This window comes from Epinephelus lanceolatus, chromosome 14 (assembly GCF_041903045.1).
Source record: "Epinephelus lanceolatus isolate andai-2023 chromosome 14, ASM4190304v1, whole genome shotgun sequence".
In the NCBI taxonomy this organism is placed as follows: Eukaryota; Metazoa; Chordata; class Actinopteri; order Perciformes; family Serranidae; genus Epinephelus; species Epinephelus lanceolatus.
Window position 1 is genome coordinate 15,092,986 of NC_135747.1, and position 14,348 is coordinate 15,107,333.

At 40.0% G+C, this 14,348-nt stretch overlaps 1 protein-coding gene across 13 annotated transcripts in view; it reads right to left on the minus strand.

Moving 5' to 3' along the window:
* Window positions 1-14,348, minus strand: part of stxbp5l (syntaxin binding protein 5L) — a 186,541-nt gene that overhangs the window by 22,662 nt on the left and 149,531 nt on the right. For 3 of the 13 annotated variants that reach the window (XM_033617895.2, XM_033617893.2, XM_033617892.2), the window contains exons 19-20: window positions 13,947-14,015; window positions 12,632-12,697 (exon numbers count right to left, since the gene is read on the minus strand). In XM_033617895.2, the coding sequence (XP_033473786.1) occupies window positions 12,632-12,697; window positions 13,947-14,015 (135 nt within the window). Of the gene's footprint in view, window positions 1-2,051; window positions 2,106-6,056; window positions 6,162-12,631; window positions 12,698-13,946; window positions 14,016-14,348 lie in introns of all 13 variants that reach the window. The other 10 variants (XM_033617894.2, XM_078174391.1, XM_033617897.2 and 7 more) reach the window with 6 other exon arrangements.

Here is a 14,348-nt window from a genome sequence, read left to right on the forward strand (position 1 = left end):
TGGGGCTGACAGAAAGGTCTGATCGAACCTTTTGTTTCTGAAATTCTCCTACGTATCAACTCATGAAGCATGAAGATAATTAGCATTGTGCTAATTGATAAAAACACTAGGCCATATTCCCTTATCACTGTCCTTTGGGCATGATGGACTGATCTTGTGTCTCCCATATAAAATCTAAGCCTCCTGTTCAGCCAGTTGATGCGCAAATGATTCAATTTCAAAGTGAAGATGAAAAACTCCAGGGTGCCACCCAGTCCACGTGCAACACTCGCCCAGTTTCACAGCAGGACGGACTGAGGCAATGAGGGAGTTGAAAACTGGAGGTGATATTGAACCAACCCATACCAGAGTCATATGACGACACCACTGTGTGTTTGTTTTATTCCAAGTTTCCACCGCATGGTACGGCACAAGTCGACTCACACTTTTTTGATCCTTTGTAAGCAAAACTTGTGGATAGTACCTGAGACATCCAAGCCTAACATTTTTAAATGTTCAATAGCAACGGCATTTTTTTTTTTCTTTTACTTGCCCCGAATTTTAAAAAATGGCAGCCCACTAACACTACACCATACAACTGAGGAAGTGCAGAAATTGTTGTTGATGAAAGGATCCAGCAAGTGTCACACTGAAGATGATGTCACAGCAGTTTCACAGGGTGTCGCTTTGGCAATCAGCTGACAACCCTATCTACACTGAGGGGTTACTATCTGCAGTGTAAAACAAAATAAAGAAAAGCACCTGTCACCAAGAGTAAGTGGAGTTGAGCTGAACCATGCAGTGGAAATGAGGCATTCATGTTTTGTAACTGAGAATTTCAAATGAAGATGCAGAAAATGTATCATTTACCCCCAAAATGTTCTGCAGGAAACTGGTACGTAGCAGAAAGAATGGCATCGTACCCTCACACACTCATCCAACAGATTACTGTACTTATTTACTGCACACACGCACATACATACCCACACACACACACACACACACACACACACACACACACACACACAAAGAGTGTAATAATCTCTGTAACAGACTGTTCAGAGGAAATATTTGGTTGTCATGACCCATAGCTGTTCATATTGTTGCTATTACCAAGGTAAAAGATTAATTAGTATTTCCCACATATAGTGACACCATGCATCCTACTGACACTGCAGGGGCATGTTTGAACCTCACAGGAAATATAATGAGCTTGAAATATTCTCTTTTTGATCATATTAAATGTGTGACAAGGCAACCAAGCCCAAAGTAGATCTTTTCAAAGTTGGGATTTCAAATTTGGGTTAGTGCTCTCACTCTCACTACTGCTTTACCTAAATACAATACAGCATTGACCAAATAAAAGCATACCTGTCAGATGAAGAAAGGTTATTAAATGAGGCAAGTCACAGGAATAAGTAGGCACTGGCACATTTTGTGTTAAAGAAGGTTTTAAAGGGGATAGCACATGTGAAGCAGCAGCCTGCAGAAGCAGAGCAAAGGGAAACCTCAGATTGGGATGTGTACATATAGCAGTAGAGATGTATGGAGGGGGGGGGGGGGGGGGGGGGGGGGGACGCTCAGTATATTTAATGCAGATGATCCAGTCAAAATGGAGAAAAGACTGTTTAAGAAAGAAATGATCCAGCTACAATGAGAGAGGTAGCGAGTGATCCAATCACTGCAGAGCAAGGCTGTCAATGGAGGAAAGGTTGTGTAAAATCAGAGGATGGTCCAATCACGATAAAGCAATAGAAAACCTCAAATTTAAATATGGGCATGAGTCATAAATCACCTTTATAAACACTTGCAAAATGTAGAGGAAACGAATACAGAATAATTAAATCAAATAACAATACATTAAGGGGCAAAATGGACAAACACTTCAGCCCGACAGTCTCATCGGCTGGTTAAACAGGAGGAGAGAGTGACAAGGAAACCGAAAGAAGAAAGTTGGAGTGACAATAAAAACTTCTAAAGCAACATAAAAGCCTAGAAAATATGATAAAAGCAGAACCTAAATGACTCAAAAAAAAAATCAAGTGAAAACTGCTGGCTTTCGCCTACCGTACCAAGATCAGTCTTAAGATCTGTTGGCAGACTTAACTTTCTGCCGGGTCCCTTTACTGAAACAAAAGAATAGGAAACAAAGCACCAGTTAATCCCTTCAAATGAAAAAATAAATAAATAAATAAATAAACCATAAAAGAAAATAAAGTAGAAGTAATCTAAGTCAAACAATGACAAACAAAAGTGCAAAAATAAAAGAGAAATAAATAAAAAATAAAAAACAAACTCAAACCAAACAAAATGGAAATCACTTAAATGAACAAAGAACCAGAACATGCGGATTGGTGCAGACATATTTCAAAATGCATGCTCCGTTGTTGTCCCAGGCCAGCGTTCCCAGCTATCACTACAAGATCAATAATACCTAGACTAAGCTAACTTAATTGCATTCTGAGCATAGTATTTCTCACAACTAATGGTTATTTTCTTGTTGTGCTGCAACAAGGTGAAAATAACTTATTTAATTGACTCTGGAGGCCAAACTTGAGTCCGAGTCAGATTAACCCTTCTAAAGGTCTTAATTGAAATATGTCCGTTTTGGATAAAAGCTTTATTCTACTTAAATGAGGCCTGGGATGTCTGACATGGAAGCACAAATAAACAGGGTGACACCACAGGGTGTCAATACAAAAATCACAGTCAGACACTGAAGGTAACAAAATAACTTGTTAAAACATTTTGCAAGCATTTTGCAGTAAGTAGACAACTGCAAAGGTTGAACTTGAGATGTTATGAGTCAGTTTCCCCCTCAAAAAGAAGGCAATATTTCATTGTTTCTTTGTCTTGAATGATTAACTTGACATGTGGAAGACACGGGATGGTGTTCAAATGATGCTTGATAAAAATTTCATGACCATGAGGAAAACAGCATGATCATGAATTTGTCCTAATTATAATTCTGATCACTTACTTTTAATTTGGAAAATTAATGAAAGGAATCAATGATGATTCGTTTGAAACAAAAATGACTCAAGGTTTCCATCCTTCTGCCTTATAAAAGAAAAGAGAACAGCAGAGGACACCAGCCTACTGAAGGAAATAGTAAAACTTTTTTTTTTTTTTTTTTATCTACCTCATTGTAATAGAGTTTATTCCATTTACACAGTTTATTTGCTGTGAAGGACCATGTTGGTTGCTGAGTATCAAAGGTCATTTTGAGGATCAATATATATCCTTTATTGCAGAGGAAATTGGTGTATTATGGTGTTTTAATTAAATTTCTCAATCAATGAATTTTTCCAGGAGGAAGTAAAGCCTTTCTGATTAGTGTTGCTAATGAGATAATAGATGAGCTCTGTGTGTTTTTTCATCATAAACTGCAGTGACCAGATGCTGCAGCAACCGTATAAAATGTGCAGTGTTAGGGATACAATGACAGAGAAAATGTTCTCATAATAAACCTGTTACACACAGATGCTCCAGTGTTTAATAGCTCAGTGGCCGCGTTAACAGTTCATAAAATGTATTTTAATCAAAACAGACAGGTGGGATTGATTCAAAGAGCCGACGGGTTGTTTATTGTGAATATGAAGAATAACCAACTGAACATTCATTAACGTGGTTATTTGCAGCTACGGTCCAGCTCTATAATACAAGCTCACTGAACCTGCGTACCAACACTGGTCAGGTGAGCAACACCACAATTTTGTGTCTGAATGTGACAATTTTAATATGATTATGTTAATAACATCATTATATTTGATTCATGTGCTTTCTTTCCATGGCTAGAGTACCTTTGACTCCAAGCTGGTTTCTTGTAGCTGGTGACTTTATGTGACAATATTAAAACCCTTGTATGACAACAGTTTATGTTAGACTAACCCCATTTGCGACCTTAGCAGTCCTTAGCAGTTAATCTGTGATTTGGTCACATAGGAATCCCTATGCAAACATGGGTAAAAATCTGTATTTTTTTTTTTTTTTTACCACAAATTCAGCAGTATATTGCAGCTTAAAAACTTATTTTTGTGATCCCAGAAGTCTACTGTATATCTGGAATGATAAAACATTTGCCCGAGGTTGAACCGTTTAAATCCAACATTTCCACAGACTGGGCTACTTTGCTGTGCTCTTTTTCTGCGCTGTGCAAGCCGAACATATATCAGATTTAACTGCTGGTTTCTCCACAGGCAAACATTTTAGCATTCCTGCCAGTGAGATGAATACCTTAAAAGATGAAACCCGCTGTTAGATGAACAAGACAAAGAATCTACATCCATGCTGGCAGCTCTGTGAGGCCGTGCTTAGAGGTTAATGGAAATGTCAGCATTTGAACATGTTCATAACAGGGACCATATTAACATGCTGCTATTTAGCAGGTATAATGTTTCATCATCTTAGTTTAGCTTGTTAGCATGCTAACATTTATTGTGACCACTGATTAGTCATTGTAATCGCTCGTTCAAAACCACAAATCTCAACCTCATGGTGGCACTGGTTGAAAAGTCGGGGATCATCAAATTCAGAAGGCTTTATCCTCTGAGGATCATAAATGTACCAAATTTCAATGCCATTCATACAATAATTGTTCAGATATTTCAGTCTGGACTGAACTGGTATACCAACAGACCAACCAACAGACACGCCATTAAAATGTTTAGATTTTTCCCACCCTGAGGTTTGCGAAGGGAACTTCATGTGACTGAATCATAGTAATGCCTAGAGAGCTGTGGTCACAAATGGGGCTCATATTGGACTTGATCAGGCCACAACACTGAGAAACGCTCAAAGCAAGCTGAAGTCATATTTATCAGCACCGCAGCTGGCCACATAGTGAGCACCATGCAGTTAGTTAGAGACAAGACAGTAATGAATGTTAGCCAAGATGACAACAAGATGAGATTGTGGGTTTATTGGCACAGTCAGAAAGACACGATGAGAGAGATTCCGTGTGCCACGGTCCGGTAAAGTAGCACGTTGCCTTTTCGTGACAAAGATGTGTGGTTCAAGTGGAGGCACAATGATTGACGTCACAGAGAATGAAGCACTAGAGGCACTGACGAGTGTGAGGAGGAGAAGTACCCGGCTGGAATACAACCCCTTCCTCTTCCCAAGCCCGCCTGCCTTGCAGTATTGCTGAATGATGACCCAAGTTCAAAGCCCAGATCTGGCACAAACAACAAACAACACAATGTCTACCCCCCTGCAGCTGGGGCAGACAGATAATGCAACACCAGCAGTAGCACAAAGGTATGGAACACATTGACAAGGCAGCGACAAGACAGTCTACTCCTAGAAACACAGTCCCTGTCAGCTTGTTTACACTGCAAGCAACTGTTTTGATGGGTCATTCTGATGTGACCAGCTGTGGCGCGAAAGGGTTTGATTGCATTTGTGTTGTTAACTGTACCTATAATGCTTTGATCATAAAAAAACTAGATATGTTTTGTTGTATTTTAAAATATTTACAATGATTTTGTGAAACATATTTTGCTCATTTGTAATTTTCCAATTTGAAAGGTCCGAGCCCCTACACACTACAGTCCTTGTTACTGCTAATTGCTAACCATCCAGAGGAAGTTGTCAGTGCAGCATCAAGGACAAGAATGTTCTTTGCACCTGTGCTCCCCACTGTGATTTATCATTTCATATGACGGATACATCCTACACCAATTTCTTTCAGCGTTAAGGCTTTTAAATAAAAGTTGTGGTAAAACAGGGAAGCTTTGAAGGGCTGTATTCAACTTGTTGTTCATTTTGCACCTGCTACGGAGATCTGGTCCTCATGACACGTGGGCAAACAAGGATGCTCAAGGAACCTTTATGACATTCACAGACTTTATGTTTCTTTTGTTTAGCTCTGTAAGGTACAAATGTGCCTCTAATTGTGTTGCTCACAGTGTGGAAGCAGAGTTAGCATGCAAGGTGCGACATCAAACCAACCACCCATCCAAAAACAACCCAACTACCCCATCCCCCTCCCTTGTTGCACGACTGCAGTACAGTAAAAACCACAAGCAGATGTCCGTGAAGAGGCTGAGATCCGTGAGGCACGTCCCTTTTCTTACCATTGTCCAGCAAGTAAAAGACTGGACTGCAGTGGCTGGCTCTCAGACTGGCCACAGGCTCTGGCAGGACGCGCGGGTCATTGTGAAGGGAGGTTGGGTAATGAACTGGAATAGGAGATCCAACAGAACAGACACAGACTTTTCAGGGCAACAGGGGAGAGACAAACACAATGGGTGAACTGGGGAAAAGAGAGACTTGCAGGTAACAGGAAGGAAAACAGTTGAAAGGTTATGCAAATAAAACGGTTAGTAAGAGGGTTAAGGACAACGCTATTCCAACAGCAGTATGATACTCAAAAGTTTTATCAAGAACGACTATCACTATCACAAACAACAACAGCACTACTACTACTACTACTACTACTACTACTACTACTACTACCATTACTACTTCTACTACCACTACAACAATTATTTTAATGACACTTGATTAGGCCTGTCACGATAACTAGATTATTGACTTATCGTGTGATATATGGACATAACCTTGATCATTATGCTGACCTTGACATTGCCCATTGTGTTTACAAGCGTGTTTGTTTCCATAAGAATGTCACTAACATTTCAGCCAAATGACGAAAATGAAGTTTTACACTCCAACAACTTCATCCTCTACTCTGTAAATCAAACAGCAACGGCCCATTTCCCAGGCTGTCCATCCCTGTGAGCCAACCGCAGCACACCGGTTGGATTATGGCGTTAACTGCTGTGTTACCGGAGCATCACTAAGCCTGTCTATTAGCTGCAAGAGGCATCATTTTGTTTTGTTTTTGCAAAATTTTGGGCTTCTCCTATGAAGTATAGTTACTATAATTAAAATTTATTAAATCAAAAGAATTAAAAGTTCGTTGTTCTTTAAAGGGTTCACTTGCATTATCATGCAGTTTTATCATCATTATATTAGTGGCATAAAATGGTCTCAAAGCTACAATAATATTGTTTATCGCAATTATTTCTGTGACAATATATTGTCCAACTAAAGTAGTTATCATAACAGGCCTACACCTGATCACCACTACTTCTAGCAACACCACAACTACTTGTCAAGTACTTCTATGTGTCTCCACCAGCTCCATACAGGCAGTTTAGTCCTCCAATTTTACTTCACGTCACTCTCACTTGAAGTGTCTTTCGATGCCTCTATGCAATTTTTTTTAACTTCCAAATAGACACTACCTCTCCTTCTAAGTTCCAATTCAGCTTTTTAACTATGTCAATTCATGTATTTCAAACAGAGAGCAAATCATTTATCATTTTACAGTCACACTTGATATTTATCAAAGACAACTGTTGATTGCAAAGTCATCAGCCATGATCATAACAGAAACTCAAATGAGAGCTAACTTTGGCAAACCCGACAGCACAGTGCCGACAGTCTTTCCTTTTTTTCCAGCGCTCATGTTTGTTACCCAGCACCTGAGGCTGCGGCTGGAAAGTTTCTGGCGGCAGAAACGTGACCAACTGGAACCAGTGGGGATACTGACAAAGGACTTGCACTGCCGACAGGCTGTTGGCGTCACACAGCTGGTGCAAAATGTATTTAAAGTGCCGTTGCTACCCGTACTGCAGCAATTCTAAAACTAAGTAAACATGATGTTTGTAAGGTCATTCATATGAGACAAGCAGTATGACAATGCTTGATTATGAAGCCTCAACACGAGCACCAGGCTCATATATATATTTCAAATAGATTCCAATATGAAAATCCTCCTCTTGAGCTATTATTAACATCGCAAACCACACATACACATTTTGTGACCACTTAAAGTTATTGTGCAACAAAAATCTTTAACTCTCTTGGTGATTTCTTTTTCAGAACATTTATGCAACCAGAAAAAGCTTAAACTGTGTATTCCTTCATTATGCCTATACTGTCTTATGAGACCATAATGCATAGGTTTTACTGTGTACTATAGATGGTAGTGCAGCAGCAGCGTTCAGTTGAAAAACTGTTGTAGACTTATTTTAAGTGATATCAAGTCACCTAGAGCTGCATGGAGCTGAGCAGGTGGCACCAGTTCGACACACTGTAACGTTTCAGCCATCACCTCCTCTCTTTCTCTGCTGACATGCTCACTGCTAAAAATATCCTGCCGGGTCAGGCACCGATCACTGGCATTTCAGCTTGTTAGTCCATCTGGGCCTGGTCAAGTAAGCTACAGCCACACGTGGCATAAAGCTCCCAAGGGAAATGTAAAGCATAACCCCAAACCAAAACAACAGTCTTTTGGACATAAAAAGAAGACAATGGGGAGGATGTGGAGGAAGACAGCTTTCAGGCAGGAGAAGGGCCAATTACTGGGCCCTAATGACAAAAGGAAGATAGAAAAGGGGTCAGGAAAAAGAGAGGGAACGATGTGTGAAGGAGAGGACAAAGAGGCGGCTGCAGTTATTGACACACAGGGTGAATGAGGACGATAGCTGGCTTCCTTAATAAGCTGTCCACAGTCTGTATATGGCCTTGAACAGACACAGCACACCTGGTGTGCCAAGGATGGCCAGACAGCTTCTAATGGCCATAGAGAAAGGTGGAAGTTGATATCCAGCAGGAGGAAACAAACCATGAACTCTTCGCCTATGAAGCCGAGCACAGCTGTGCTTCCTCGTTTGTCTCCAGCCATAACTAAATGTACTCTGCATCACTCTTGCATTAATTCTGAAGAAAAAAAATCATGTTAGGCCACACTGCTAATAACCATTGTTAACATTTCCATCTTGATTGCAGATTGTAATTCTGAAACTGCACTCAGCTCGATATAATAACTCCACAAAATTAATCTGCCTTTTTCCCCCTCTCTGGGTAAGTGAACCAGACACTTGATCACACTGTGTCGTGCTGTGTCTGTCTGTACGCTTTTCATCCATCTCTCCATAATTTTTCCTTTCTTACATCTCTCTAATTAGCAAATGACAGGCTTGTAATGAGACAGAATGACCCAGTCCACATCACAATGCTGAAAGACACTGCCAAGCCTGCAAAGAACATCTTGTCCTGATTTTGTTATTGTGTTCTTATGCTCTCCTTAGGATGCTCAAAAAGAAAGACTGGAGAGTACAAAAATAAGAACATACAAAAAGGACTGCTTTTAAAAAGATAAGCTCAGATGCGAGACAACCAATGTTTGTATCCTGGACAATAAAGGGTACACGATGTACATTTGTACTGATAGAGCAAACCATGGAAGTGCAGTTGCTGAATAAAAAAACCTAAATGACAAACATTAAAAAAAACAAAAAAAACAAAAAAAACATAATTTGGAACATTTAGTGAAGTCAGGTCTAGTTTATTTATACAACCAGTAATCACTGCCAATAAAAACTGTATTAGAGAAATACACCTGCCACTGTAACACACCTTTGTCATGAAGCAGCTGAATGTTTTGAAAGCCAAAAATCTCACAACCTGACAGAGTGATTTCTGAGTCACTGAATCGTTGAGTCACACTATTCATCTGCCTACATATACAGTGGTCTGTCTAAGCTGCTGAGCAAAAAGATGTTTACTTACATGCTATAAGCTGCAATTGGAATATTATCAAGATTTTATTTGTCATTTTGTCTCTCCAGCCTTCAAAGTTCACCTGATAGATGGAAGAGCCTCAACTTTACAGTCTGCTGTTGACTGATTGTCTGCAGCACAACCAGGTTCCATGTATACATTGTACTTTGTATATCTGGGTCCATCTGCCCATCTATATTTAGCTGTTTATCTAAGCATCGTGGGAGCAGCAAGCTTAGCAAAGCAACCCAGACTCCCTTCACCCAGTCACATTTTCCAGGTCTTCCTGGGTTAACCTGAGGCGTTCCCAGGCCACAAGGGATATACGTTGTACACAATCCCTCCAGAGTGTTCGAGGTCTGCCTCAGGGTCTCCTCCAAGTTGGACATGCTCAGAACATCTCCACAGTGAGACGTCTGCGAGTCATCTTGAAAAGATATGGTTTTATTCCAAGCTCCTTATGGATACCTGAGCTGCATGGGCCTGAAGACGTGCTGACACACCCCTCCCTAAAGGAAATGCTTGGTTTTCGTGGGGATATACATTGTCCCTGTGACTCTGGGTTAATTTCCCTTGGATATTGTCTTAAGTGAGAATGAGTCATTCAAAGCCCCATGTGAGCACAGTCCGACAAAGAGCCAAGTGAGCTCACTGCCTGTAAGGACAGGGGTAAAGCTCTGGTGCATTGCCAGATCGGAAGTGGGAAACAGCAGAGCTCTTGGTGGCCAGAATCCTGTCAAATTATTTTTTCACAAGCATGTGAAGTACCTTGGTGCTGGCAAAAATCCCCAAAGCTTTTATTCTCTGTAAAACACATCAGACTAATTGAATATTTGCACACAATGGCACCACTTTCATGCCCCAGCATTCACATACCCCTCAGGATAAATGTATGAATTTATCAGCGGCTAATGATGTCTTAGTACACAAAGATCAGCAGTGGCCCATCCATGTTTGTGAGAAAGTTTCACTGTACCTCTGCTTAGTTCAAAGACATAATATTTTTAGTTCCTGACATCCTACACTTACCCCTTAGCGTCACATTTTCCCAGAACTTGTTTAATTTAATTGCAAAGAGTTCTGAAGTTTCAAACTATTCTCCTCCTGCTGGCAGGTTTAGCAGATGGAGAACTATTTCTGGAGGTTCAAAAAGATACTGTTACATTGTTTTTTTCTTGTCCTTGGAAGGAATGAAAAATAAAATCAACTTTATCATACATTCTCCAATAAATGAAGTAGTGCTTAGGCATGTATGGAAGTCAACTTGTGCCATCGTGTTAAAAAATGATCTTGTAAGTCACTGTAATGAGAAACTTTCTTAAAATAATGAGTAAGAAGCTCAAAATAAAGAGTTAAATATCTTAAAATGACAAGAAATTTTCTCACGATAATGAGTTAATACGTCAGAATGACAAGAAACTTTCTTAAAATGGCAAGTAAGATCCCAATATCACGAGAAATGTCCTCAACAACAGAAACTTTCCTAAAACAATGACATACTATCTCAAAACAATGACTTAGTATCTATCTACTTCAGTGCTAACTAACTCATTAATTTGAGATATTTACTCATTATTTCAATAAATTATCTATTACATATATTTTTATTTCAGTACAGTTTCTCATTATAATGACTTACAGGATCTTTTTATTCATCGGAAATGGGCGTACACACTTAAAAATGACCACTAAATTTAGTTGGCTGAAGGTTAATTGTTTGAAAACTGAAGCCTTATAAAGCACACTGAGCCTTGAGAACACAGCATGCATGCTTGGCAGTGTCTTAAGCACAGATTCACACACTCTCTCCAGTTGACCTTTAAGTTCTGAATTTGCTGAGATAAAGTGTTTTCCCACAACAGATACAGAAGCGCCTGCTGGGAAATGTTCTCATCTCTCTCTCCCTCCATTATGCATTTCAGTTTCTTTCTTCGCAATCACAAACACTCCCTCTTTTCATCTGCCCTGCCTCCAACCACACAAACCTTATTGTACTATAAACAATCTCATAACCTCATCTATTGCATCCGACCTTTACTCAGTACACAGGAACCTCTTACATTATCGTCTGATCTATGATCATGAGCCACCGTTCTCTCGCACCGCAGCTTATCTCTTGCACTCAACTTCAAACCATCACATCTACCATCATATTGCATCCATCATCCTGAGACTCAAAGCAGGCCACAAGTTAATGAATATAACATTAACTGCAATTTGCATTTACATTATATGCTTCATCACACCATTCCCCTCTAAAGAGGCATGTCTATTTCATTATACATCCTGTAGCATTTAATGCAAGTCAAGCACTGCTACACACTAACATGCCAGCAAATATTTAACTGAAAGCAGTGCACAGGAGGTTTTTATAATATATTATGGATGACACAAATAAATAATTTAGCCAGCTGTGAGAGCTGTTCTGATCTGATCTCAGATATTTAAGCCTTGATTTTATAAAATTGTGCAGTTTACCCCCACATGTTATGAATTGCAGGTCATCACCACTGCCGCCAGCTGTTGGATCAACATTGGTTTGGGGTAAGCATGCTATTGGGTCTGCTCTCTTAAGCTATCCCTATGCTTTGCTCTCTTTATATTTCACTCTCTGTCCCTGTCTGCTGGCTACTTCCATCACAGGACTTGTCACTTAGTCCAAGAGAAGAAGAAGAGTTGGACAAGCAAGAAAGTCACTGGAATAAAGAAACACCACCCAAAAGCTGTGACCAAATTCCATGAGATAGGTCCCAGTATATGCAATCAAACTGTCTGAAAACTACATCACATTGTCTCACCAACAACTTTCCACTGGAGGTATTTTCAACACGTCTCACACTTTTTCGAAAACTCTGAAAACCTCAAACATGAGTTGCTATTTTTAACAGCTGCCATTCTCATCAGGTGAAGATGCTCTGGTGATGGGTGAGGTGTCCACAGGCTGCATACTGAGGGTATAGCTCACATTTAAAAACAAAGGCATCCCAGCAAAGCTTCACCGTGCCAATCACAAAATACATTTCCATACAGGGAAGGTGGGCCTGGTAGTGTGTGTGTCCGTGTGTCAACAGGTTACCTGAGGTGGGTGACTTGCTTCTCTCCATGTCTATGGTCTGCTGGTTGTCAGAAAGTTCAGTAAGGCCTGCCACAGCCAATGGTAGCCAAGAGGAAGAAAAAATAGAATACAAACAACCTGTCAGATAATTTTACCCTTGTCAGTTATAGGAATAAAACAGAAGTCAACTTGGTTGATGTCAGCCACGCAGAGCCCCAAAAAAAAGAGTGTAGACTTACTCAGTCCTCTACAATTCAATTCACAGTATCTAATTTTTTTTATTTCTGAAAGTCTGATTTTATTGGAATATATGATCCTTACTAATATTTGACATTTGCTTTTTACCTTTCCCCTGTGAATGTTTCTTCATTTTGTCTCCTAGGAGCAGAGTGGCTGAAACCTGATTTGACCTGCACTGCAATCTGTTCAATGTATGGAAAGTCTTATTTTAAATTTCCAAATGCAAAAATGCATTAGAATGTCAATTGCAATACAATAATTAGCTATATACAGTATGTAGTGCAAATCTCAAGATAAATTGCCATTTACAATCAAAATACAAAACACGACAGAGACAAATTTGATCAGGATCTGATCAAATCTGATCACATGCACCAAGCACAGGCTAAAACGAGAAGTAATACATCCTTTTAAAAATCTACCACAAATGCTGAAATTTCTCATTCGTGTTCGTTTTAGTCTGACTACAAATGTGGGGTGTTTAAGCCGTGTCCATTAGTGCTTCATTAACAGCCTCACTGAGTCGTCACAGTCCAAAAAATTTTGATTAATTTAATTATTTCTCTTCAGTAAAAGTTTCCAGCAAAACTTCTTAATGCAAATTTCCTTCAATCATTTACACTATCTTTACAAATGATTGAAGACATTGAAAGGGACTCTGATTAAACCTTTATTGTCATATAAAATTGAGAATTCCTTTGTCATTGTCAACCAAAAGCACACATTTCAGTTTCGCAAGGCCCAGTGGATGACAGGGCTTTATTCACCCCACTGATTATGTTTCAAATATACATCACATGGATCATATAATATTTATAACTGCCCTTATTTAACAGACTCAAAGGAGTGGCTCTCTGCAAAGGACATACCGTTGGACATGACTGGAATAGGACAGTTCTGTTTTATATGGCAGAAATACACATATAAAACGACCACTTTCATTTCAGTCATCTCTTTGGCTTGTCCCTTTGCATTCAGTCCACATCATACTCTCCAAATCCCTATGGTGACCATCTGCATCCACTACAACACTGCCCCAACCACCCACCCCCACACAAACACAGAGTCCCCCAGCCTTCAGGAAGGCCCGACTTACTCTGATAGGATGTACGGATCCTTTTCTTTGAATCTGAATAAAAGTTAGACAGGCCACGCATGCAAAACTCTGTCAGGCAGGCCCGCATGCCCACATCAGCAGCCACAGAGTCACCAAAAGGTAGGAGGAAGAGGAGGAGGAGGAGGAGGAGAGGGAAGGAAGGAATCGTGGAAAGGATGGTGGGCAGGAATAAAGAGTAGTGTGGGTAGAGATTCAATGCAGAGAGAGATAAGATAGGACAGGAAGGTGGGAAAGAGAAAGCGGTGGTAGAGTGGTGTATGAGTAAGGTAGGACAGGAGGGAAGTAGAGGAGGAGGAAACAAGGTAGAGAACAAGGACAGAATGTGACAGTAAAGTATGAGAGGAAGGATAGATGAAGTTGGGACATTTTAGGATGAAGGGA